This window comes from Ptychodera flava, chromosome 20, assembly GCF_041260155.1.
Source record: "Ptychodera flava strain L36383 chromosome 20, AS_Pfla_20210202, whole genome shotgun sequence".
Taxonomy (NCBI): domain Eukaryota; kingdom Metazoa; phylum Hemichordata; class Enteropneusta; family Ptychoderidae; genus Ptychodera; species Ptychodera flava.
Genome location: NC_091947.1, coordinates 17,826,320 through 17,853,425, shown reverse-complemented (window position 1 = coordinate 17,853,425; position 27,106 = coordinate 17,826,320). Strand labels below are relative to the sequence as shown.

General features: G+C 39.4%; 3 protein-coding genes across 4 annotated transcripts in view; 1 reads left to right on the top strand and 2 right to left on the bottom strand.

Moving 5' to 3' along the window:
* Positions 1-3,898: 3,898 nt before the first annotated feature.
* On the bottom strand, positions 3,899-7,963 carry LOC139120199 (C-signal-like). The gene is made up of 3 exons (XM_070684371.1): positions 7,323-7,963; positions 5,353-5,530; positions 3,899-4,357 (listed from the first exon to the last, which is right to left on the bottom strand). The coding sequence occupies exons 1-3, from the start codon at positions 7,641-7,643 to the stop codon at positions 4,071-4,073; spliced, it is 786 nt and encodes a 261-aa protein (XP_070540472.1). The 5' UTR covers positions 7,644-7,963; the 3' UTR covers positions 3,899-4,070.
* Positions 7,964-8,283: 320 nt separating this feature from the next.
* LOC139120198 (uncharacterized) overlaps positions 8,284-27,106 on the top strand; it is a 31,613-nt gene continuing 12,790 nt past the window's right edge. The window contains exons 1-2 of the mRNA XM_070684370.1: positions 8,284-8,369; positions 10,996-11,227. Of these exons, the coding sequence (XP_070540471.1) occupies positions 11,070-11,227 (158 nt within the window). The 5' untranslated portion in view covers positions 8,284-8,369; positions 10,996-11,069. The remainder of the gene's footprint in view (positions 8,370-10,995; positions 11,228-27,106) is intronic.
* Positions 15,689-26,739, bottom strand: LOC139120197 (toll-like receptor Tollo). Of its 2 annotated transcripts, XM_070684369.1 has the most exons (3): positions 26,167-26,301; positions 24,686-24,764; positions 15,689-21,551 (listed from the first exon to the last, which is right to left on the bottom strand). In XM_070684369.1, the coding sequence occupies exon 3, from the start codon at positions 21,485-21,487 to the stop codon at positions 18,326-18,328; it is 3,162 nt and encodes a 1,053-aa protein (XP_070540470.1). In that variant the 5' UTR covers positions 21,488-21,551; positions 24,686-24,764; positions 26,167-26,301; the 3' UTR covers positions 15,689-18,325. The 2 variants fall into 2 exon arrangements, with proteins under 2 accessions (XP_070540470.1, XP_070540469.1); XM_070684368.1 differs by lacking the exon at positions 24,686-24,764 and having other exon boundaries at positions 26,167-26,739.

Below are 27,106 nucleotides of genomic sequence, written 5' to 3'. Positions count from 1 at the left end.
TTATATTCTTCATTTAAGTGGAAGAAGAGCAGTTTATTTCGCTAAAATGTGGTGAATTTTGGCGAAAAACGTCCCCCGTGTCAATAGCCAATTTTTGACAGGTGCTAGGCGCCTGTCGACTCCGTAAAAAACTTTACAACACAAGGTACGTGGAATCTATACAAGTTTATTTTTTATTAGGGATGACCCATTTGATTTCGGGGGGCTGGAGGATTTTCGACAAAAACATTGTTGCCGGCGAAGTGCTGGAAAAAATTGTCAAGGGAAGGAAAAAAATTGCTTCTGGGAAGACTGCAAAAAAATTGCTGTGATTCACCCTTGCCGGGGTGGTAGATCAGCATTCAGTGTTCTCTGGAGCTGCCGCCTAGGGCGGCATTTTGAACAAGAATCATTGAAAACAGAATTATATTGTGTTTGGAGCTGCCGCCTACGTCAGCATTTTTGAGTGGGTATCTATAGAAACGGAAACCTCTTCTCAGTAGCATGAATCACAGTCTCTATGTGGAGTGACCGTGCCTATAGAGTAACCGTACATGAATGTGTACTAGTATTCTGCTGCGGCACTCCCCAACTGCGACGCTGTGTTATAAATGCGATGCCGCCAGTGTTAGAATAAACGTGAGAATGTTTGTCAAAAGAGACTGAAATCAATGAACAAATAAATGTAATAAAGCGGTAACACTTTATTAATAGATATACGTCTATTCAAGTGTAACATTTTGTCTCAAAATTACTAGAAAACAAAGCAATTGGTGAATGTCAATGTCATGTTGTATGCCATCTGATCAGATATTTCATTTTAAAGAAAAGAATATTTATCTGCCATTCATATCTCAGTAAATATGTATGATTTGTGATATTCATTGGGTGTGTAATTGCATTAAGTCTAGTCTTAAGTCGCATTTGTTGACATTGCCTTGGTGGTGTACTTTAAACAATGACTGGAAATATAAAGGATAAGATTTGTAAACTTCCTGATAGGATCAAAATAAACAATACATATCACTGTATTTAAATAAATCCTTCGTAAAAACGAAGGCAGCGGTTTGCAGTAGTGCACAGACCATTCAGCACCTCCTGGGTTTTTTACAAGTCATGTGCTTTTACATCAGACAGTAACATTGGAAAGGTCGCATAAGTTGGATATATGTTCAGTGACGTGCATGTGTGAAGACATGGACATTTCCACACAATTAAAAACGGCTGCATTTTAAAATATTGTGATTGAATGATTTTACATTTTGAAAAAAATTGCTTTGACTCTACTAGTAAAAAAATTGCTTTGAAGCAACCTCTAGGGAAAAAAATTGCTGCCCGGGTGGGTTAAAAAAAAATTGTCACCATACCCATTTCCTCCAGCGCGCCACCCCCAAAATCACATGGCCACCCCGTATAGCTCCATATGATCTCAAACAACGAGCGAGTTGGAATTGGACGAGTCGAGTTGGTTCCGGGCGGGTTGGAAAATTAAAGGTGCGAGTTAACTGGTGATTCTACCGGTTTCACATGGTGGGAGACGTACCAGAGCTATAAGAAACAGAGCTGTGGGTCCATAGCTGTGGTGTTTTCAGACGGGATTCCTGCCTTTTACGGGCTGGTTTTGACTTTTGCGATTTTAACCACAATGGTGGCGGGGTTAAAATCGCAAAAGTCAAAACCAGCCCGTAAAAGGCAGCAATCCCATCTGAAAACAACACAGCTATGGACCCACAGCTACAATAAACCATCCATCACAGGTTTAATGTGGATGCAACGGAACCGAGGGTTGCACGGATGAGAAGGACAGTCCTAGGGATGAGACCCGGGGATGAGACAAACCATGAAGGTACGACGAGCGCGACATCGGCAACCCATAGACAGTAGAGCGTCTTCTGCCCAATCGTCTGAATCATCTGTGTGTAAACCTTCTAAAAGCGTCTAGTCTCCGAAAAATAAAAAGTAGTTTATATATGCAAAAGTTATCGGTGAACGCTCTCGAGATTTAGGCTAGCACCAGAACTGACAGAGTTCTTACTGGGCTTGTCAGGTTGGTTGTAGTCGAATTGCGTGCCCGTTGTCCGAATCTTATTACAACTAGTGTGCAGTTGTGTGAGTCCCAATCGACTTACCGTCAGTCCTGAGCCGGAGCTGAAAACCTTTCATATATGAAGCCCTCGTGTCAATTGAAGCCCTACAGAAGAGAAGTTCCCGCCAAAAGAGCGATTGGTTTATTTTTAATTAAGCGTGAAGTAGTTAATCAAAGCGATACGAAAGTGACAAGCTTGTCAGTTGATACATATTGGCGAGTTAGAGCTGACCAAACAAAGGAAGTCGGTGGCGACACTGCTAATTATACATATCTTAGTCTTTGATCACCGATCGCCCATGGACCGAATCTGGGGATATTTAGATATTTTGTGAAGGTCAAAAAAGTAACTACGGACATGCGAAATGAGACCGCGTAGAATGTCATCATCTGCTGAAGCGCAATATTCTCACACACAAAGAAAAACAAAGATTCTCAGCTCCTGTCACGATCTAGTGTCACCATGACAACTCCAGACACGACTTGCTCAAAATGCAGCACAAAAGTATATTGGGAATACCACGATGTTGGCGTGAATCATAGTCGGTAAAAATCATTTGCTAATTTCTATGCATCTCCAAATTTCGTCACTGGGTGAGTGAAATCATCTTTTTCGCCCTGTTACTAAGGAGTGGACCATTTGATATCCTGGGGATTTTGAAGATTTTCAAAAAAAAGTATTCCCAGTGAATGTCAATGATAAACAAATACAGCCAAAGGGGCTTAGGGAAATAAAAATGGCTCACTAAGGTGAAAGGAAAAAAATCCATCAAAAGTTGCTTTCTGGAGCACATATTTTTATTTTCAGGGCGCCCTTCCGGCGCAAATCGAAGACTGTGTCGGATACACAATGGTTCTATGGCCAAATACATTTGGGGAGTGCAATATTTAGATTTCAATGTCTTCCTCACATAGCTCGATCCCAAGGGTATAATTGTGGTCAGTGCATGTAGCAACTTTTGGCTTTTTAAACTTCTTCTTCTGTTTGTTAGCTTATTTCTTTCCACTATATTTCGATATCACAATGTAATTTTGGATGTAAACATAATACTGGAAGAGCACATTAATTAATAAACCTCCACTTTACGCATGTCACTTTTTAAGACAGAACATTTTAATGAATTTGGCACGAAGGAAAATGTTTCACATAAATGTTTCACGTTAAAAAAGCATACAAGTTTTTATTTCACATTCATGTCTTTTCGTTGTCTTTTCTGTCTCCATATTTTGTGGCCATTCTGTTCTCGATGAACGCGAAGGTAGTTTTGCATTCTCACTGCAAAGTCGTACTTCGAAAACAATAGAAAATCCTTATCAATTTTGACGCACACAGAACGAAATGAGCTTTTACCCCCTCCCCCTTAACGAAAGAATTACATTTGTTGTGCGTCAGCTTTGATTATCGACGGCCCCTTATCAGAAAGAAATTTCACAGAACTACATCTGTCTCTTCATGTCAGCTACAATTTGCAATGTAATTGCCAGCATTTTACATCAAATATTTTTTAGGGGAATGTTACTTATCTAGGAAAGACTTGACTGTGGTTTTCAATTTCAGACTCTGTAAACCCAAAGTTAGCTACAACTTTTCCATGCAGCTACATTTCATGCATCATGAAAAATTGTTCCTGTTAAACCATTTCTCAAAGTCAGAATAGAAAGCCTTTCAGTCCAGGCCATGGTCAAACTCAATTGTTCTGATGACATAATAAGTATGGTGAGGAAATGAGAGCTTTAGGCCTGAGAAACTCTTTGTTCCATCGAAATAATGTTGGGCAAAGAGTACGCTAGACACCATTAATCTGATACAAAAACAAAAACCTCTCATGAATATTTCAAGTTCAACCATTTATTTTCACTTTTTCCAAGTACATTCTACTTGAGTTTCATTGCTAATAGAACATCAAATCGGCAAGTTTATTTTCTCTCTGAGTCTTTCACAACAGACAAAGTCATATGACTTAATCTGAAGGATGACAACACAGCTCCACACATTTCAGTTTCCTTAGAAAGGCATTTCTTGACCGTCCCAGGAAAAATATTTTCCAGTCTGTTGGCTATCCAGATTATCAATTATTTTCATCAGGCAGTCCACAGAATATTCCGTTGAAAACAGTTTGTCCTTTGGCACGCCCTTGTGGTAAGGTCTTGACAAATCTGTATCCACAGTCCCAGGATGTAGGCTGACGCAGATGACTTTGTTACGACCTCTTCCAAGTTCTATGCTAAGGTTCTTGGTTGCCATGTTAAGTGCTGCCTTGGACATTCTGTAACTGTACCAACCGCCCAGGGCTGAGAGAAAACAGAGACAGGGGGTGTGACATTAGTGTTCTTTCAAACTTAGAGGGCGCTATGCAAAGATGAATCAATTACCAAAGCTCCTCAGGGAATCTCTCTATTCTGCATATTGAGATCATCCATACTTATGTTATTTTTCACTAATTGCCTTAGTCTTGGTTACCAAGACTGCACTTCAGGCTGTTCAGGGCTCTCCTCCGACCACCCCTACACAGTCTGGGGAAATCCCATGCAAAAATCTCTGAGCAAGATGGCGCAACACAGACAAGAAAGATGCATCCTGGGAGCAACTGATTGTATTTTGAGACAAAGTCTTGGAAAATATAGCTTCAAGATATGTAGACGTGGCTTTTGAAGGCCATACCTAAGTAATGAACGTGAGCCATGACTTTTATATCTTGGATCAGATGTATTTGTCCACAAGTCATTGTTCCCCCTCATTACTAAGAATTGACATTGAAAGCCACTTCTACACAACCTTGAAGATACATTTTTTATAAGTTTGTCTTGAAACATAGTAACTACATCATAGATTAATTGCTCCCAGGATGCATTGCTCTTGTCTGTGTCACGCCATCTTGCTCAGAGATTTTTGAATTTGAGATTTCCTCAGATTGAGTAGGGGTGGCCCGATGAGAGCCCTGCAAAGCAGTCTGGGTAACCAAGACTATAATTGCCCTTAACAATCACAAAAATAATAGCTACTGAGTTTTATAGATCACATTTTAATGATCAACAAAAAAAGACTGGGATGGATTTCCAAGATATCATTAAACGCATATCAAAGAATCCTGACATTAGTTCTAAGAGTTGACAATTTAACTCCAAATCAGCAGCTATGACTGCAAGGTGGTATCACAACTGTACAGAGTCAGCATCACGAGAAAGCTTTCTCTCAAAAATACTGCAAAAAAATGTCAGCAGTCATTTGGTATAACTCCCCCCCACCCCCCACCCCGACAGGGATTTCAAGGCACCTCTCTACCTACCATTGTCTGTTATAGAACCAACTTTGGCAGACATATTGACAAGCACACTGGAGTGCTGCTTGCCCTTCTCTGCCGGCTGTCTTCCAAACGAACCCGATCCTTTCTTCATCATGGCACCAAAATACTTGGCCATCAACACTGGCCCGAAGGCATTGGTGGAAAATGTGGTCGAAAGAGCCTGGCAAAGAGGGAAAAAAACAGTCACCATTGCCATCCATAATTGTTTTTGCAGTTCAATTTTTGGCTGAATTAAAATTCAAATATCAATAATGATAGACTGTCTTTACACATATACTCAGTATGTTGACAAGGTGTAAACTTGGTATTTTAACAAGGTGCATTGGAGTATGTAAAACAAGATCTTATAGATGATACACAGTAAAGAATGCAAAAATAACCAAGTAAGTTACAACTGCTGTTCCTTTACAATGATATGAATAACACACACATACTCCGAAAATTATTTGAAATTCACAGCAAGTAAATTTTTCTCCAGGACATGTGAAATTGAAAATTCACTTTCCCAATGGCAAGTGAGTTTAAACAATTTTTTTTGAGCCCTATTTTGATACATTCAGCATTTTTGACAGGGAAAAAAATGACAATGTAATTTTGTGACATTTGCATGTTTAATTCAATGCTACATATCTGAGCAGTAATGCCAGATTCTGATAATGATGTGTGCATATTCGTATGAATTAACATAATTGTAAATTTTAAGCTTTGACTCTGATTACTTAGAATTTCTTGTTTTATTCATATCTTATTCATTTTATTCAGCAAAGTAAATTAATGCTGACATGTTATCAACTTAGGCATAACTTTCACTGTATACAAAGCCAGCATATTTGATATGTACTTTTACCCAAGCCCAATGACCAGCAAATGATATTTAGCAAATGATTTTCCATAAAAGTTTGATACTGTAGGCAAACCCATAGAGGTAACTACAGTTGCAACCTTTTCACTAAGGTTCTGATCAATCAATTCACCAATTGACAAATAACGGAAGGAGCTAATCAATACCAAGTAGTACTATTTTGTTCATTGGACTGTTCTAAGTTAAAGGGCCACTATCTGTACTTTTGATGATTTTTCCAACTTTTATAAACAGAAAAGTTTTGAGTTCTATTCCCTAAAGAATCTTGAAAAATCCACCATTACCTTGTCAATAAAGCATGTTAACTGTTGTATTTACATTTGAATTTTAATCAAGACCAACAACAACAATGCAGTCTATACAAGTATAGGTTGAGTTGGCGATGCTTTGAGGAATAAAACAGGAAAATGAGTTGATATTAATGACACAAATATTGCAAATATCACCAAAAGTTATAGCTAATGGTCTTTAATAGTCAAACGCTTCCATGAAGGACAACTCCTGCCTAAAATCAAAGGGGTGGAGGCGCAAGGCTACTTTTGTTTTTAATCTGCATATGGATGGACCAGTCATCTAGGGAGGAGGTGCAGTGAAAAGAGGGAGAAAATCTCAATAGCAAAAACATCTGGAATTATTTTCCTTCCTTCCTTCCTGCATTCATATAACATTGATATTGTGAAGGGAAACTGAAAAGGTGGGGCGTAACACAAATGCTCGGGATGAAAAACGGGGCTTGAAATGTAAGTGTTAAGTGTATGGCTTCCTGCCCGTGTAGGGCTTCCCATCGTGTCTCAATGTACTAGTTGTAGGGCCTCCAGACGTTTGTTATTTCAGATAGGACAACCCACTTCCACTTCACGGAATTCCCCTTGATTTGAGCATGAGAGTGGTATGGTCGACTTTCGGCGGCCGCTTGTGCTATTTTTTTGCTTTTTTATTTTTTGGATAAAAAATAGGCATCACCTTCAGTATAGTACGGCTTACATTTGTAACGTTTACAGTTAGAAAACCAAGACCAGTGAGCGGCCAAACAGGAAGGAGTACCCTTGCCATAAATCCAACTGTAAAAGTCGGTTTTCCCCTGAGTTACCTGATGGGAAACGTCTCGAAGGCTTGTTTCTCCTCGACCAGACGTATGTAACATTCCAGCACAATTAATCAATAGATCTAATTTTCCTTCGCTATTTTGTTCGACGTATTTTGCTGCATTTTGAATGTCTCCTTCCTTCGTGACATCCAACTGTAAGATATTGATGTTTCGGCCGTACTGCTGCTGTAAACCCTTGAGTTCATTGGCCTGTTCTGGGTTACGGCAAGTGGCGAAAACGACAGCATTCCGGGCAAGCAATGTTCTGCAAAACTGCAAACCGATGCCGCGACTGGCGCCCTGTACCAACGCATTTGATGTCATGGTTATCGATGTCAGCAATCTGGTCTCTTTATATCAGCTCAGAACATCAGGGTCGGATGGGTGATGCTGTAAATGTGGGTACGGACAGGCGGTTACAAAATGTCTTGCTGCGCGACCTCGTGCAAAATGTGGTGTTTTTACACAACACATGGAGTTACATAATGCAACAAAGGTCAAAAGTCACGGTCGAGGCAGACATTCTGTAAATGTATAAGCAATGTACAGGTTGTAGATGTATTTGTACGCTTTCGTAAAAGAATGACTCTTGTTCGAAACGGGGTCACGGGAAAAGTAGCAGAAAGCATGGAAAGATGAGTTCAACGGCATCAAACGGTTCAAGTGCATACTGCTGTGTGATATAGAGCCCTCAGCGATTGTAGCTTGAATGCTGTCGTTTTTGTTCACTTCCTCATTTTCATGATTTTGACACCGCAAGTTTTTTATCTTTTGTAATAAAATAGTCTACAAATGACTTGTAGATAGGGTAACCGAACCTGACCAATTTCAATCGAGTGTGTTTATGTTCTTTAATATCCCGTGATATTCGTGTAATCAGACCTGCGATATACTAGCCAATGGCAATCCAGATAACAATATATCCGAAACCAATAACCAATCAACTTTGCTGTTAAGAAAGAGCGTCAATTTCAATTTTGGGTGCAGAACGCCATATTGTATGTTTATGGTATTGCCCGGCGATAACACGTTCATAAACTTCATGGAAAGGTAAGAAAACTCAATGTGGTCTGAGGTATAGATTATTTCACAAAACAGCTGTGACTCTTGTATTGACAACGGTGTCGTTTTATTGGAGCCGGAATGTAGTATTGTTTGTAATGTGGACAAACAGTTTGTTACCAAGGTTTACAATGCAGCTCAAACCCACTCCAACATTTCTATTAGGCCCTTTTAATATACTTCATAAATCCGATGAGAGAGAAGTTATGAATTCAATAGCACTGTAATGAACCATCGTACTAGTAGGGTCCATTGTAACGGTGGTGTAACATGTGTAACTGTCACAAAATAATCGCATTGTTATACATACATACTATTGTGTCAGAGACTGACAATGCAGAAAGCTGTCCCCCTTTTTCCCCATGTCATAGAATAGGGGCTTTTTGGTATGAAAACCGCAAATATGACCATTGCAAACCCAAGCAGAAGAGAAAATGTAGCATATTAATCTTGTGTACATCATGTAGCTCTGCGTGGCAAAGGGCTGTGTGTTTACCGGCTACCTATAAACCTACATGTATAGCTATAGGGTGTAGCCGGTAACACACAGCCCTGCCACGCAGAGCTAATCATCAAGAAGTTATAGCCACCATGGAGGTAGAAAGAAACCATGGAGCTAGAAACGAGGCTCCATGTACCCACAGTAGTAGTACTCAGTGTGCCATCTGTATGACATACCTTTGATTAGCTGCAGTACTGTAGTTCGAGGTTTTGCCTGGGTATGTGCGGTCCCACCCACATAGCCAGGCAAAACCTCAAGCCACAGTACTGCAGCTGACCCTTGATATTAGGATAACAAATACTGTATCAAACTATAAACGAAAAATCACTTGCCATTGACGATTGATTTTCAAACTAGCCTCCACGACCAATTTAGGAAATCTTATATTATTGGGCAATTGTCTTCATATTTGACAATGACAAGTATGCAATGTGTACACTCACCCCCACCCCTGTTGTTATCTGTCACAAGCAGACAGTATGTGAATCAATGCTTTTATATAAAGTGCACTACAATTTAATAGGTAAGATTATTATATGATTCATCATCAATCTACACCAAAGTTTGCAATATGCGACGTGTTTCATTTCATCTGCTGGAAACATCAGGAGATTGCATAGTGAAATACTGAACACACTTTTTTGAAAGACTTCTGCGTGTAATATGCATTCAATATAAAAGTATAAGTAGTTTTGGCATCGTCAAACTGATTTTGTTGACTGGTCTGGAGATGCCTACAAGTGTTACACCATAAACAAAGGCGTTTCTCGTTCAGTCTATGAACCTGGGGCTATGAGGACCAGTTTGTGGGCTGGACTGGAGGGACCTACAAGTGTCACAGCATAAAGAAAGGCTGTTCTCGTTACCTGAACTGAGGCTGTGAGGACAACAGCTTGCTGATTGATCTGCCTCAAGGAGAATGATTGTTACAACTAAGTTGTGATAGAAACTACATAGTTTTGAGACAGAGTAAGGAGTTGTCGATCATAAAAACTCACGCACTAAAAACGTAATTCTTTAGTTTGGTGCCACTCCAAAAAATTGTGTTCTTTTATTTAATATGTATGGAAGACACCAACCTGTCTTTAATGCACATGTTGTGCATATGAATATTAATAAACAAACTTTACATTTACACTTTTTCAACGTACTAAGAAGAGTTTTTTGACCACGAATAAGTATGATTTTCTTCATGACCATTCATAAAATATGCAAGAAAGTATTGATCCATTATGAATTTTCCTGGTAAATATGTATAAAAAAAGTGTCAGAGAAAACATATTTCATAATTCTGCAACAGACAGGTCATTACTCTTGGTCATGAGTATAAGTGATTTCATGTGTTGCAATTAACATATCTTTGGGTCCCCCCCCCACTAAACAATTATGTTTCTAGTACGTTAGCTTTTATGATCGACAACCCGTAAGGAAAATCCTTCACTCCTACCTTCCAAAACTCAACAATGTGACCCTGGGTTTAAAAGAGGGCTACAATTATATGTCACAGTACTGCCACACAGTATATCTCACAAACACTGTACTACAAGTGCATTTTTATACAGGACTAGTGAGATCATGACTTTTACCCTTCTTTTGGAAGACAGCATACTGTTCCTGGCCATGCGTGCTAGCAAAAGTGTTCGCCATTCATTATGTACAGTACTTTTAATATTTGATACTTCATTGGGCATATAGGTCATCAGAACACCGCATTCATTGGCCAAAATTCTGCACACAGGTATTTTTGACTTGAATTATGCATTCAGAGCAGTGCTATTAATGTAATGCAAGCCATGTTTAGATTGTAGAGTCATATCTTGTCATTTATCAAACATCTTGCATTCCTTTTACATAAATATTCCTTGTGACATCGGTCATATGTTTTGTCACAAATGCCTGATTCCCTATGATTCCATTTCATCCTAGGAAAAAACATCTCAAACCGACAGTCAACCCGTACACATAGGGGTAGAATAGCTATTTGTTTATACAGGATTCACCTGATTTATTTTTCATTCAACAAAAATTTTAATATTAAGATGAATACTATAAAACTTCATCCCAACTTCCCACCTCACCAATGAATTTTTCATGTCTTGTTTCATTTACCAGAAATATCTGAAGCTCTGGGATAGCTTAGGTCACACCTCAGCAGCACACATCACGTCAATCCATAATCTTTGAAAATGCCACCCAAGAAGAGACAAGTCTGGGCTTATGGACGGCATAAGAAGAGAATGATCAAGAACGATCCTGATGACTGGTTGTCGCCAACCACTAAAGCTGTCGATCCAACACCAGTGTTTTCTTCACCCGACTCAGAACACAGCCATAACAGTGATGAGTAAGTGCAAAATCTTGATCAATATCATACAGATGAAATCTGATGAAAATACCATGGGGTTATTCATACAATATATCCCTCTAAGGCCAAAAAAAATCGTGCTGTTCCTATAACTCAACCTATCCTATTTTTTACCTGCCGACCCTAAACTTTTTAGAGCTATGTAAATGCTGAAGTGAAAAAAGGAAAGAAAAAACCTGTAAAATCACGTGTTCATTACCTGGCATTTCATTTTTGCTTGAACGAGGATGTCTTTTGTGTTTTTATTCCTTTTATATGTATGATACGTTTTTCTGGAAATGTTGTGGCCAGTGCTTGACTGCTCTGAACCACTGGAAAATGTGTATTTAAAAATGAAAATATTTTTGAAAAAAAATTCCCGCCTACCTACCTACGCTATTTTTGAAAACCATGTTATCAGAACAGCACAATTTTTTTGGCCTAAGGACAAGGCTGAACTAGTGATGTATTGCATGAGCCACAGGTAAGTCCAGTATGTCACTCACTGAGGTCAAGTCCATACAAGGCCATATTTTATGTGTCACTGTATTATTATATACTCTTTCCTTCATGTTCAAACATCCAGTTTGACCACACATCATAAAATATTCACTTTTGGAGTTTGATGGCATGCGGCACAACTTGAATTGAACGATATGACTGTAATAAAATTGCACCAAAACTCATGCACAGAACTGTTGTGAGCACTGCCAATGGCCTCTGCACGCATATTGCTAGCTTCATTTTCATTTATTCAGGTTAAAATAACAAAACCAATTGAAACACAGTATGCTGTCAATTGTATTTATTGAACATGTAACATCAAAAGCTTTTTGGAAAAGTCATTTCTCTGTTTCTTCAGATAAATGGGCAAGTCAGGGGTCAATTATACCTAATGTTTCCCCTGTATTGGAGCTTCACATACTGTGCAAATATAGGAAGTTATTGCATGGTAGAACTCCATACGTTAAAGGCACGTGAGCTGCAACTTTTGACATTATTTTCATGATTTTATATTTAGATTAAAATTAGTTCATAGGAATGTTCTTACTCAGGGATGTTTACTCAAGTATAATTATCCACTGAGTGAGACTGCATGGGGAGGTTTCTGTAAGACAAATAATAAATGGGTGCCGCACCAAAATATGGCTGCCCTCATGCAATTACATGATAAACAGCATAAATGGCGCATGTACCGTACATATTTGAATCTTTACAAATACAATATGGTGCACCCAACTGAAAGGACAGGAAAGAGATTCACCCCACTTTGACGAAAAATTCTCCGTTTTTCACCAATATGGAGGTATGTAAGACCCCAAAATTGACAAAGTGAGCGTCAAAGTGCTCGATCGAGCACTCTGTGGAAAATGGCAAACTGAGCGTCAAACTGAGCGTCAAACTGAGCGATCGAGCACTTTGTGGAAAATGTCAAACTGAGCGTCAAAGTGAGCGTCAAAGTGAACATGATGGCGCCTCCAACGATAGGATGTGGTATAATTAATTTTGCCATCAGCTGTGAGATCGCGTCCCGCCAGGTCGATGTTTACATTCACTATGGCGTTACCCAATAAGTCGTCAATCCCACCTGATGATTCGGTATGAGTTGACATTCCCTGTTACTGTTGCCCTGTTTCAGGTAGATAATCTTTCTGAACAGATTTCGCTTCAAGGCCATGACAATTATCATTTTATACCTCTGCCTCGCTTACCGCCAGGATTACCGCTGCTCGAGACTGAATATTCATGAAAAGTCATTTACCACAGACTGGAAGTGAATCATTCACACCTCTTCTACTCCTAACGATCGCGGAAATACCGCAGGCACAGCGGTAAATGGCATGAACGGCTAGTTTGCAGTATTTTTTTGAGAGGAGAGAGAGAGAGCGTGTACATCTACGTCTTGGTCAAATAAACTAGTACGTTGTCACTGTTGCGTACATGTATGTTCAGTTCTCTTCCGTCTGTAAAATATTGCAAACTAAATACCGAACAAAAGGTGCATTTCACGAACACCCCCTAACATGTCTTAGGTGTAATCGATGTCAAAGAAATAGCTGACAATTTATCAGATGTAAAGTTCAAGTTAATTACGACATCCAAATTTTGTTCAATTTGTGCGAGATCGGGAAGTAAAACTCTGGTCATACATCGGTAGAGCCATTCCATGATAGCAAATATCGACATCGCGTCTGGGGACAATTTGTCGTGGCTATTTTTATCTATATTTGATAGCAGCATGAATGTCCCTTGTACTCAATAAAGAAGGCACTGAAATTACAAGTTAGAATTGCTAACTACTACGATGGGTTGCCACGTTTTAGCCACATCGTTCACCCCACAACTACGTAACAGCCTATCACCAACCCGACATGCGAACAACCGGGTAGGCGAAGTTCATTCCTTAAATTTATGCCATTTTGATATTTATACGCCTACAGACTTGGAGCAAGTTTACGATCAAGTTTATCATCACCTCATAAACACGTTCAATAAAGAAAGCATTCTGCTATAAAGTTCGTGTCAATAAAATACGCTGCTGGTATAATTGTTTTGAAGTCCGAAGCTCTGCATTCAAGATTACAGTATGGTAGGTATTCTTTGAACTTTGAGCAAACAGAACGATGAATGTAAGCAAGGAATAAACTAGAAATATTTATGTGTTTATCACACGACACCAATGTTATGTCTTGTGTTGATAGCATTGTAGTTTTTTACAGAGTGATAGAGATATTGCAAATCTAGTTGGCGCGATCACTATGAATAATCAAGGAAAATATAAATGACCGACATATCGACGTAGTTTACGGCTCTGCACGCATCGATATTACCATAGTCGCGACGGGGCCCGGGATATGTGCCGCTACGGACCACGCTTCTCTAGATAAAAATCACTCTGCATTTTGATGATTTTGAATGAACGTGTCTGTGGACTAAATTGTAGCTGCACAGTAAAATTTCTCAGATCATTTCTGCGCTGATCGCCATAAATGCCTACGTTTTGTCAAGCGACGCCGCTCACCGGTACCATTTTTTGTATATCCATGACGGCGATTTTTCCCAACAAAATTTTTGAGGGACATTTTACCAATTTTCATGAATTTTCCTGTCATTTTTTAGAATTATACACTGTTTAAGTGTATGAAGAGAGTGTACGCGTTAGCAGATGGCCGGCAGTTGTATCGGGCCAAGTGTCCTTGTAGCGTTTCTTATGACATCTACGTTACGCTTGAAACATTAACAACAACACAACAGTTATGTTCGTTGAATTTTATTGGCAACAACAACAACACGACTAATAAACATAAACAACAATACAAACAACAACAACCAGACTTCTGGGTTCCCTATGCTCAGAGGGTTGAGCCCGCTGCAGCACTGAAAATTCCATGAACTTGATTTGTTTGAAGTCCTGTCAGCGTGGCTAAACTTGACTGACATACAGTTCGCGTACGTTCAATAATGATTCTACTATAAATCAGACTTGTTATCCAAAGACTCTTGATGTTGACAGGTCAATTTAGACTTTGCCTGAATAAAACACATTGTCTAGAAATCGTTTGCTGAACGTGACACTCTTTGCGATGATCGTTCTTTGGACGTGGGATTCTGTGCATGTGATGACTGTGATTTTCTATCCATTTGACATCACGATTGCCGAACAATGTCTTATCATGACAAATGTTTCAGAATTAAAGCAATGTGAAAGAACATCTTTCACCCGAAAAAGTGAAAGTTACAGTAATTTTTTCGGCTTCAGGCGTAAGCTTATGATCGGCTCAAAACTTTTCAGTCTCGGTCAACCCATAGAGAATGACGTATATTTGACCTCGCTCTGCCTGCCATTTGTCAACTCACGTACATGCACACTACAGATAGTGATTGACATTGCTCCATCGAGGTCCGTCGACTGCAGGACCTTGACTCCTATCTCTTATTCTTTTTGACTACGAAGAGTAAACTGTAATTAACTGTAATTATGACACCAATATTGCGCGCATCATTGTAAACACGCTTTTATTAGCCAACTGGCAAATCGTGTACTATCCATGCACTTTGTCAGTTTCCAACGCTCAGTTCGACGCTCAGTTCTACGCTCACTTTGCCATTTCCAACGCTCAGTTCGACGCTCACTTGTCATTTTCCACGCTCAGTTTGACGCTCACTTTGTCTTTTGCCACGCTCAGTTCGACGCTCACTTTGTCGAATTTGGAACCTTACATACCTGAATATGGCAAGATTTTGAAAATGGCAGGCAATTAAAAATGAATGAAAATCTGTTCAATTTCTTGCCTATCCTGCCACAAGCAAAGGTTGTTGAGGCATAAGTAATGACTATATCGTTCAATTTGTAGATTGCAATGCATATCTAAGGAAATTGGAGGTACCTTGAGGTTGGAAAAATTTTCGCAGAGTTGCAGCTCATGGGCCTTCAAGGTAACAGTTGTACAATGCCACTGCTTCTTAGAGGCAAAGTTAGAGTTTATTCATGAAATGAAACCCTGATCACATGTATGACAACAATCAGTTATGTGAACACAACTGTAGATAAATAAACAAAGAAATTCATGAGTGAGTTGAACTTCTAAGAAAGAGTAAATGAAAACGAACTTGTTTACAACAAGCCTCTTCCGTGACAGCAAGTAAGAAGCAAGAGAACTGTTATTCTGTCATTTCAATGGAAAGCGCTCAAGGTGCATCCTGGACATCACCACTATGTGCACTGCCATGCCATGGGAAGAGCGCCCTCACGGTGATAAATTAATTTTCTGTGTGACTTCACGACACACATTTCCCGAGGCCTTTGCCCTTTCTACAGCATTGTACTGAGTACTACAGTAAGGCCATGATGCAAGTTGTGAAGTACCGGTATTTCATCACCCATTATGCATTTTATAATATGTCAGTGTTCAATATTGCAAAACATCTCCGTATTTTTCGAACTTGTTCCTCAATTCTCTAGGTATACAGATACAGGTATACAGAGTTGGAGCTTTTCAATGGTGTGACAAAATAAAAGTGAATGTTTTTAAGTTTTTCGTTAAATTCTGTTCCAGAAATGCATAAATTATCATTATTTTGTTACGTATGAATGAGGAGAAAGAGAGATTGTACAAGGATTTCTGAACTTATAAAATAGTAAATAACAGATATTTTTTTAAAAGTTCACTTGACTATAAACTCACAGGGAAATTAAGAGATGCTGTGTCAGATGGTATTATTGTCCAAATAAAACAAAGTGTCTTGTAATTTGTTTACTTGTATATCTGTGTTTTTTGTTCAGATCAGGAAGTATGTTAATGTTCCAAAGAAGTCACACTTTGAGACTAGGAAAATTCCTGCTATCTACTGGTTTATCTACTGCCGTTAAAACCTTGGTGAAAACACTTAGGGTCTCAAGACCATTGCTGTCATTGAACAAAGAGAAAGACCATTGCTGTCATTGGAATAAAACTAGAAAAGATGGCGTCAATAATTTAATGTAGGATATTTATTAGGGAAACATTAATAAGTTAATATATTAGTATATACAAATGATGTCAGTGTTAGGAAAGTCACTTGCCCAGAGTGCAAGCAAACTCCTCAGTACTTGTACTTCATAAATTGTAGGTCTCATAAAGTTCCCTACGGCAAGCAGTTTAAATCTCTCAGAAATCTCTGGGCAACACGTCAGATTGGCTAGCAACAAGCGATATAATACATTGGAGACTGTATCAGTCTACTTGAATACCCTTACCGAATACTGGGTCAACCAGGGAGTGATTGTCAAAGTACAAGCGATACAATGCCTTGTTGCTGGTGAGATGTAAAAGATAAAAATCTAAATCTATGGTTCAAGCATGCAGTGCAGTATACAGTGCTTTGTTAAGAAATCTTCACAAATACTATAAATGTCGTTTTTTTAGTCCCCACGGACACCGTCCGGGGGGACTTATAGGTTTGGTCATGTCCGTGCGTGCGTCCGTCTGTCCGTGCGTCCGTCCGTCCGTTCACGCAGATATCTCAGAGATGCCTGGAGCGATTTCATTCAAACTTGGTACAAGGATTACTTCATATGTCATACAGATGCACGTCGATTTGTTTTGTGATACGATCCAATATGGCTGCCAGGCGGCCATTTTATTACGATTTTTTCATGTACAGAGCCATTACTCAGGTATGTTTCAACCGATTTTATTCAAAGTTGGTACAAGGACATTGACAAATATCATAGCTATGCACATCAATTTGTTTTGTGATACGATCCAAAATGGCTGCCAGGCTGCCATTTTATTACGATTTTTTCATGTACAGAGCCATAACTCAGGCATATCTCAACCGATTTTATTCAAAGTTGGTACAAGGACATTGACCTATGTTGTACATATGCACGTCAATCTGTTTTGTGATACGATCCAATATGGCCGCCAGGCGGCCATTTTATTACGATTTTTTCATGTACAGAGCCATTTCTCAGGCATAACCGCATGTTTCAACCGATTTTGTTCAAAGTTGGTACAAGGACATCGACCAATGTCATAGCTATGCACATCAATTTGTTTTGTGATGCGATCCAATATGGCCACTGTGCGGCCATTTTGTTACGATTTTTTCATGTCCTGAACTATAACTCAGACATGTATTAAGCGAATTCATTCAAAAGTATTTTTATCACAGAACTAATGAAGAGGACTCTATCCTCTCTGAGGACCTGTAATCAAAATACCCATTAACAAGTGGGGACTGTGTCATCAACGATGACTTGTTTTTTGTGAGATGAAACCAAATTCTTGGTGTAATCTGTACATGCCCTTGATCAGCGACCCATGCAATAGAGCAGGCGCAGGTAAATGTTTTGGTCATGTGTATTGCATTATCAAGCAAAGAACACTTATGTACATAAAGTGAAACGAATCAACATTATCAATACCAGTGATATGAAAAAATAAACAGTTTCTTGTTTTGTTTCTTTTAAATTTAAACAACACAGAAATATAACTTCAGTATGTCTTTGATGTTAAACCGTACTTGGTCAATCTAGAATGCACAATTTATTCACGTAGTGTTAATTTGACTGTAGAGGGTGGACCGTGTTTGCCATTTTGTACGTGTAGCAAATTAGATTTCTTCTATTAACAACAGTTCATTATCAGGTCCTGGATAACCTTTTTCAACTTTTGGTTTGGTTTGCCTTTTGACGTCGCTCCCATCGGGCATTGCACTGTATAATTTTTGCCAGAAGAGTGGATCGTCCCTCTCCAAGTAGGTGTTGGTCTTCAGGTACGTCTTGAGATCTTGGTCAAGCTTCCCGGTATCAACGTCCTCCATGAGGAGCACGATGAGCCTGCTTGATTTGTCTATGAGTACTTGGTGATGCGCCTGTTTAAACTCGTAGGCACACCACTCGCTTTCAAGGAAATTGTTGCTTAGAACTAGAATGGTCCTTCGGCTCTTCTCTATTGCTTCAGTGATATTCTCGGCGATGCAGGCGCCCACGAGAAAGTCTCTATGATGGATGCAGACTACGAAAGGAGGGTCATGGTTCTCCAGATTCTTCAGCAGCGTGTTCTTTACCCAAGGAAGGTCCTCACTGCTGAACGACAGGAAGGCATCGTACATCTTGCTCTCGTCAAAGTCTTCCGCCTTGAAAAGACGCCAGCCGGTACGGTTGTAAATGACGACCTGCAGCACGCCGCGGCATTTGAAGAGCAGAGCTAGGCTGGCCAGGATCACAACTGCCAGTCCGAGTACGGAGGCAATGATTTTGCTGTTGGAGTCTGTGAGCTGCAGACCAGTGTAATCATCCCCGGTGTCATTGCACATTAGATCATCCTCAGTCAGCAGCAGAAGGGACCAAATTTCGGAGGAGTTGGTTTCACGGTGTGTTGTACAGTTGATGTTGTATCTCCCATCAAGAAGCCTGTTGACGTTTGGCTTCAGAAGCCACTCTTTGAAATCCAGCCACCACAGCTGACAGTCGCAAACAAACGGATTGCTGTCCAAACGCAAGTACTCCAGGGACTTTGTCCCGTTGAACACCCCGGGTTTCAAAGACCTCAAGCTGTTGTTGTCAAGGGTGAGACTCTTGAGCCTGGTCAGGTTTTGGAAACTGTTCACGTCGATGCGTGAAATGTTGTTGTGATCCAAATTCAGCGTTTCCACGGAAGATAGACCACGGAAGTCAGGTGCAGAAAGTGATTGTAGCTTGTTGGAGCCAAGGTTAACAATTAGCGCGGAAATCAAGTCATCAAAGGCACCATCTTCAATGTCACTGATTGAGTTATTGTCCATGTGCAGTTCTAACATATAGGTCAAGTTTTTCAGCTGATTTTGCGAGATCCGTGTGATATTGTTGTTGTGTAACAGCAAGAAGTGAGTACCCCACCACAAGTCGGCTGGAATCTCCGTCAGGCCCCTGTTGCTGCAGTTAGCGATGAGCCTATTCTGAACGGCTATGGCACTGCATGTGCAGTTCTGGGGACAGAATTCGGGCATCTCGCACCAGAAAAGGTTTCGGTCTAATGTCTGGATCTGTTCACCTCTCACATTCGGTGGATTGGAGCAGACAAGTGCAGATGGGTCCGGCATGAATCTCTGATTCATCAGAATTTGTGCACCGGGCCATAGATAATGTTCGTATCTCGAGTGCCCAGTTTTGTTGTACAAGGTTTCAAACATGTGACAGTCACAGGTAAGAGGGTTGCCTTCATAGTAGACCGACATTGGTTTGTCAAAGTCAATGAAGTCAGGTCGAAGCTCTTCAGGGACACGCAATGCCCCTGCCCTTGCATACATGAAGATTTGGAAATTTGTGAGCCGGTTGTCGTTTAGACGCAGTTCAACCAGGCTTGGTAATTGGTAAAGTCCTGTGAAGTCTATTGACTGAATTTGATTGTGGCTGAGGTCAAGTATTTGCAGTGCTGACAGTTCATAGAAGGCATATCTTGTAATGGTCTTCAAGTGGTTGTGCCCCAAGCTGATTTCTCTGAGCTTGTCGCTGTTCTGAAAGGCACGGATCTGAAGATCAGAAATGTTGTTGTGGGCCAAGTTCAAAACTTCCAAGGTTGGAGCATCAATTGTCATCAGGAAGTCACTGGGAATGTCTTGGATGTGATTGTAACTGAGATCAACAGTCGAAAAAATGGTGCAGCCTGTAAAAGAGAGCTGTCGGATGGAAGTTACGTTAGCTCTTCGCAAAAGGACACTCCTCAGGGATGGCAGGTTTCTGAATAGTCCATATGGCAAGACAAAACCCGACTGCTCAAATTCGATGTCACTCAAGTTTATGGCTTCCAGAGACACAAGTCCCTGCAATAGATCCACTGGCAGTGAGTTTTTGAAGTCATTATTCATCAAGTTAAGCCGTTGTAAGTTCCGCAGTCCTTCAAAAGTACCCACCGGAAGCGTGGTGAAGTCGTTGAAGGACAGATCCAGCACTTTCAAACTGGCGAGGTTTGTCAAAACGTCCTGATCCAATGCCTGGATGTCATTGGACCCCAGATAGAGAAATTCCAACTTTGACTGGTTGTGAAATAGTTCAGCCGGCAATGTGGCTAGTTGGTTGAGTCTCAAATCGAGTTCTTGTAAATGCTGCAATGACCCAAAAATGTCACCCCTCAAAGACTGCAGCCTGTTTCTGGCCAAGTTCAGCTTCTTGAGCTCAGGCAGCTCGGAAAAAGCATTGCTGGAAAGTTTTCTAAAGTCGTTACTCTGCAAATTCAGTTCCTCCAGTCTGCTGGGTATACCACATGAGTGATTGGAGTCACGACATGTCAGTGCGCTGGGTAAGCTGGAAAAGCTATTACCACCGAGGTTCACTGATCTGAGGTTTGGCATTGCACTGAAAGCATTAGCACTGATCTCATTAACTCCACAGTATGTGAGGTTGAGCTGTTGCAATCCCGGCAACTGGACGAAGTCACTCGCATCCAGAAAATTGATCGGGCAGTTCTGAATTGCAAGTCTTTGTAGTATCTCTGTGTCCTGCATACGGCCGAGGATGAACGTAAGTGGATCTCCGGCGAGAGAGCTGTCGCAGAAAAAGTCCAAGGAGGCTGTTGGCGGAATCTTCGTAGTGTTGTCAAGATTTGACAGGGCTGCAGACCAACACCTGGCCTCTGAGGTTTCCAGATCCTCATCAAAGATACATCCGGGAATGATAGGAATATTCAGCTGGCCCTGAGTGCAGATCCCAGCAGCTATTATCAGGAGCAATGAAAAAATCCGGGAAACCCGTGCATTCATGGTTCTGGCTTTTCTGTTGGGTTTTTTCCTATACATTGTTACTTCCTGGCTTTTCTCCAAGTTCACGTCACATGAAGCTTGTCTTCAGTTGCTTGGGTTCCTGTAAAAAAGTTGAAAAAATTATTAGAAATGACTTCTGTCAAAGATATATGTGATGATAATTGTATGTCTGTAACATTACAGCTGCTTGTTACTTAAGCAGGGATAATTCTGTTTCTTCAAAGTCAGGGTGAAATTCTGACCATGAGTTGTGTCTTGGAGAATACATGTATCTCCATGGTGATATTTTGAACACGTTGATAAACCATCCAATTGTTAAAGGCATGGAGGTGAAAAAAACACCATTATACTGAAGGTACAATAAGCCGTAACTTTTGAGAATAATTCCATGAAGTTGTTTCTTCTGGATAAAAAAAGTACTGTTACCCTAAGCTTGTAAACACAACTCAGTGTGTACAAATTACAATATGCAATGCGTTGTCTGGATTTATATTCAGTTGTCAACAATAACATTGGGAGTTACACATACGCACACACGACATACAGGCTGTATTGAAAATTTGAACATTCGATATTTCAACATCATTTTCGGAGAAGAACCACAAATTGTACAAAAACTACTGAAAATTACATCAAATGTCACATCTGGTTGAGATTTGCAATTTCATCTGACTAATGGCACACTTCATACATCTGCATTAATTCATATTTGTTTCTGAGTTATGAAAGTCTCCTGGTTGAGTTGGTCAGCAAACACTTGTATTTTTATGAAAACATATTGTTTGTTTTGCAGCCCTAACTCATCTCAATCATGTAACAAGTGATTGAACAACCAAACTTTTCTTTACTTAGGCCAGGGAGATTGTTAAATTGTACCTTGGAATCTCTGCTTCAACTTCAGCCAATTTGGACTTTTTTTGAAATTGTGGAAAATATATACTTTTGTACCGCAACTTTAATTAAGGTCATTTTTGTCATGCATATTTTTTCAGTTTTTTAGCTACTTTAGACTATAGTCTATAGAAGCTATTGGGATGGGTATCCGTCCGGTGTCTGTCATCAGTCTGTATGTATGTATGTATATATGTATACATGTAAATGTATGTATGTCCGTTTGTGAGGATGTCTGTCCACTCAAATATCTTGAGAACTGCAGTACTTACAGATTTGATATTTGTTGTGTAGATGCAAAGTATGATTACGAGAAACTTAGTTTTTTCATTTTTTGATATTTTTGAAAATATGCAAATTAGTGCAAAAAAGGCATTTTGGGTAAAAAATCTTCTTCTTCATAACCGCTGGTCCGACATTTGATATTTGGTATACAGGTCCCTAGGGATAACCCAACTTAGCTTTGTTCAAATTGTGATGAAATATGCAAATCTGTATTTTTAAAGAATTTTTTTGTCATTTTTGGTCAAAAATTTATTTCATCAAAACCACTTGTCTGACAGCTTTGATATTTGGTATACAGGTTCATAGGGATGATCAAAATATGATATATTCAAATTATGATGAAATCTATAATTTTGTATTTTTGGGGCAATTTTTGTCATTAATTGTCAAAAAAATTATTTCTCAAAAAGTACTCATCTGATTGCTTTGATATTTGGCATACAGGTTCCTACAGATGAACTAAATGTGATATATTGAAATTATGATGAAATCTGCAATTTTGTTTTTTTGGTGCAATTTTTGCAATTTTTGGTAAAAAAATTTGTTTCTCAAAAACTACTTGTCTGATACCTTTGATATTTGGTATACAGGTTCCCAGGGGTTGTCAAGTGTGATATATTGAAATTTGATGAAATCTTCAATTTGTGGGTCAATTTTTTGCCATTTTTGTCAAAATCTTTGTTTCTCAACTGTTAGTTATCTGATAGCTTTGATATTTGGTATACAGGTTCCTAGGGTTTATCTTAATGTAAAATATTGAAATTATGATGAAATCTTCAATTTTGTATTTTTGCAGCCTGAAATGAGCTATCAAAGATACCCACCTTCATCAATACATGTGTCACAAAAAGTTACTCTCTACATACACAGCGGAGCGCTGTTGACTGTTAGGTCGCTTGTTTTTTCAAAACAGCTGGTCAGACAGCTTTAATATTTGGTATACAGATCCCTAGGATGATCTTTGTGAGATAATTTCATACAGTCAGGAAATACTTAATTTTGTATCCATGTCTATAGTAGCTTCAGGGACTTTGGCCCTATGGTTTTGTTTTCTTCTGTGAGTATGTGGAAATGCTCAGAATTTGTTCTGTCAACACTGCCTGTATGTGTAATGCCTCTGTTATTGTGGGTAGTTTGTAAAATCTACACTCCAAGTCATCAATAATAATGTAACTAGTGGGAGATTTTGTTGGTTCATGAAAAAAGAAATTAAAACAATTTGCTCGCTGCCTGTGTAGCTTTGCCAAAAATATCTGAAGAATCTACTGTTTGCTAATACGTTCTTGCATAGATATTCAATAACATCAACAACCACCCCACAGCTTTCCTGAATAGCTTTGAACTTTGATTTGCAATCTGTTATGCCGTTGATACATGATGTTTTTCAGACAATGAACACAGCATGAATTGCTTGTTTTTTATCACTACCAGCAAATTTTACATAACTGCGTGTGCCAATTTCATTTGAATTCATAAATGTATTACTCATTACGACATAGTCTTGAACACAAATCTTCACATCCTGTTGTGTATTTTTCCCCCATTGTTTGATCTTGCGTTATTTTCCAAGGATACGAAAACAGGCAATTTTGAAAAAAGCTGCAACCTTTGTGATTTGTTTGGGCATTCGTCATCGTTTTAATTTCAGTTCTGTTCAGGAGTGTCTGTGTAAACGAGGACTTTGTACTCGACAAGCTAGGTAAATTATCCGCATTGTTCTCATCTGGGTCAGCCCTTCACAAAAGACAATGTTTCCAGATAATGACGGGAGATTGTATTTTGTAATCTGCTGATGGCCATTCTAAATGTGTGACAGGCAGACAGTAAAATACTTCAAATTATTTGCGCAAATGCCCAGTGTGCTGAACAAAAGATTCTTTCCAGACGTACTGGGGAGAAAAAAAATCACAGCTATTTGGTAGATTAGAAATAGTGTAACACTACTCAGATTGTCTGTACCATGTCATGCATGCCTGAGATGACTGAACAGAGAAATACGCCTGGAGCCGTCAAAACAAAACCAACCAGTCAAAAGAAGGAAATCAATTATTTACAGACCTTTAGATCCCCATATTTCTCTTCGATCAACACGGATACCGCCCATTCGTGAAAGCTGAGAAATTTAATTTGATTTGGTCTGAGGGGGAAAGAAAAATATATTGAAATACTGAAGAACGTTGGTGCTGCAGCCGCCTGCTGTTCTAATAATTGATTTTACAATTCTGATATCTGTCATTCCAAATTTCAGACTTGAAGACTGTATGATGTGTATGTTATGCACTTGAGAAATGTGGAAAATATTCTGATCTCTGGTTCTACAAAAGCGACTGAGGTTTTTTCTCACTGGTGTTCAGATAATACGGCTGTTTTTCGAATATTTTCTGAGTAGGTGCAATATCTTAGCTGTGCTGTGATCAGGGGGTGAATGTCCGTTCAGTGGTGCATTTATGTGTGAGCATTGGTGGCATTTTCAAGTAGAAATGGTGGTGGAAATGCATCTTGTGAGTTTGTCGAAGATAATTATTAATGTTTGAAGTTGAAGAAGGGGGAAGAGTTGGTGTCGTCAAACGTCACTGTCGTCAACTTTGTATTATTTTGAAGTGTCTGGTTATCTTTGAAAGAACCTTGAGACATACAGTAGTCAACATGCCTTCAACCACCCCCACCCACCCACAGCCAGAACTGATAGAATGAGTGATGACATAATTTCCAGTATCTACCCCAGGAAATGTACCATACAGATGGCCTGATAATTGCTTTCACACAATCTAAGCTTATAGCACAGCACTCGGTGAGGTTTTTTTTCATTGCCTAGTTCATGCTCAATAAATGTTATTTGATTTCACGGGTCATTTTGTATGTATATGACAAGAAAATGTAAAAATAAACAATCCAATATGTGTTTTCAAGATCACACCCGAATGCCTGACCTCTGACCTACAGAAAACCGTAAACTTAAAGAGAAAGCATGTCTCCCATTAAAAACACCAGAGGAGGAATATCACGCAGTAACTTACCATGAGAAAGACAAGTAGTTGAATCTACTAAGAAATGAGTTTTTGGCAAAATGTAATTTGAAATCTTTGATATTTTGTGGAAAAGTCAAACAAAGTCTGCCTTTTTTCTATAGTCATTTTAGAAAACTCAACTGATAAACTTGAGAGGCACTGCTACACAAGGAAACAGTTTATAATTTTTCATTTGACAGTCAGACATGACATTTGGAAAAAAAAAAGTATTTGACCTTGTGAAAAATTTTATGAACTGAAACTCTTGGACAGTCATTCAGGCATACACACTTAATAACATCTGTTGTCTGTGTAAGTGAAGTAGTACTGGAAGGTCCACAGCAGTCCTGTCATGTTAGTCCGTGAGAAAAATGTCACCTTTAAACCGAGATTACGATATATCATTCCAGTCAGCGACGGGGAAGACGAGTTTCTACAATTCTTGGAGTTACAAAGGTAGTAAATGGGACAGAGGGAATTCTGACCCGATGAAACAACGTATATACAAATTTGTATATTAGGTTAACTTACCATGGTGATATCTTGTGAAGTATGGCATCGGAATCAAGTCACAGACAAGAACACATCAGGTTTTTTTCTCTCTCTAAGTTGAGTTCAGCTTTTTGCCGTAGGCAAGGAAATTTGGCAGTTCCAAAAGACTGCACAGTCACTGAGGGAGTGACTGTGAGTAATGCTTTCCTCTACCACAACTGCCAGACCAACTGCCTAACCCACTGGACTGGTCACCTTACCAATATGGGGTAATTAGGTTTGTTTCCATTTCAGAATGACAACCGGTAAACGTCACTGGCACATATCCCAGTTCTTTCCAAGAAGCCTGGTGGTATTAACGTAATTTCTGCTGAAACAAAAGTCTGGTCAAAACCTGCAGACAAAATGTTCCACTCTCTCCTCCTGTCTCCGACCAGTTGTAACTGCCTTGAGCTGCCTGAGCATTTAGATGAGAGACTGCAAAAAAAAGCTGTCGCTACACTTCCTTTTGACTCAACATGAAATATCGCTTTAGATTGAGTTACCACTGAACGGATAAATCAAAGTGGGGGGTGTCGTGTTACAGGAACTGCATATGAATCGGAGCATGTACAAAATCCATCCTTGGCTCTATCATTTGAATAAGTAATTTGGACGGACAGGTGGGCGGATCCTATTTCCTATTGTTCTCAGATTTGCATATCAAGAATGAATGGCGGAAGGGGATCAGCACAATTTGCATAAAGTAGTGGGCGGTTGGTAGCCATGGTTGCAGAGTGAGGGCTCCACTTCTAGCTTTTTATATGCAATACTGTGATTTGATTAAAGAAGGCTGCTTGTGGCAGAAAAATTTATGATCATGATATTTTGCATTTTATCTGCTCAAAAATTAAAGAGTTGAGGTAGTGATGAAATTCTTTTCACTTTCCATTAATTTGCTAATGTGCTGATATAAATATTTAGGGAGACATTATCAATG

What these genes read in the sequence shown, in the direction of transcription:
- LOC139120199 (XM_070684371.1), bottom strand. Translation starts at nt 7,643, where the DNA reads ATGACATCAAATGCGTTGGTACAGGGCGCCAGTCGCGGCATCGGTTTG. An exon ending in TTCGAGACGTTTCCCATCAG is followed by an intron (nt 5,531 to 7,322) that starts GTAACTCAGGGG and finishes CCTCTTTGCCAG; the next exon opens with GCTCTTTCGACCACATTTTC. An exon ending in TGGTTCTATAACAGACAATG is followed by an intron (nt 4,358 to 5,352) that starts GTAGGTAGAGAG and finishes GTTTTCTCTCAG; the next exon opens with CCCTGGGCGGTTGGTACAGT.
- LOC139120197 (XM_070684368.1), bottom strand. Translation starts at nt 21,487, where the DNA reads ATGTATAGGAAAAAACCCAACAGAAAAGCCAGAACCATGAATGCACGG.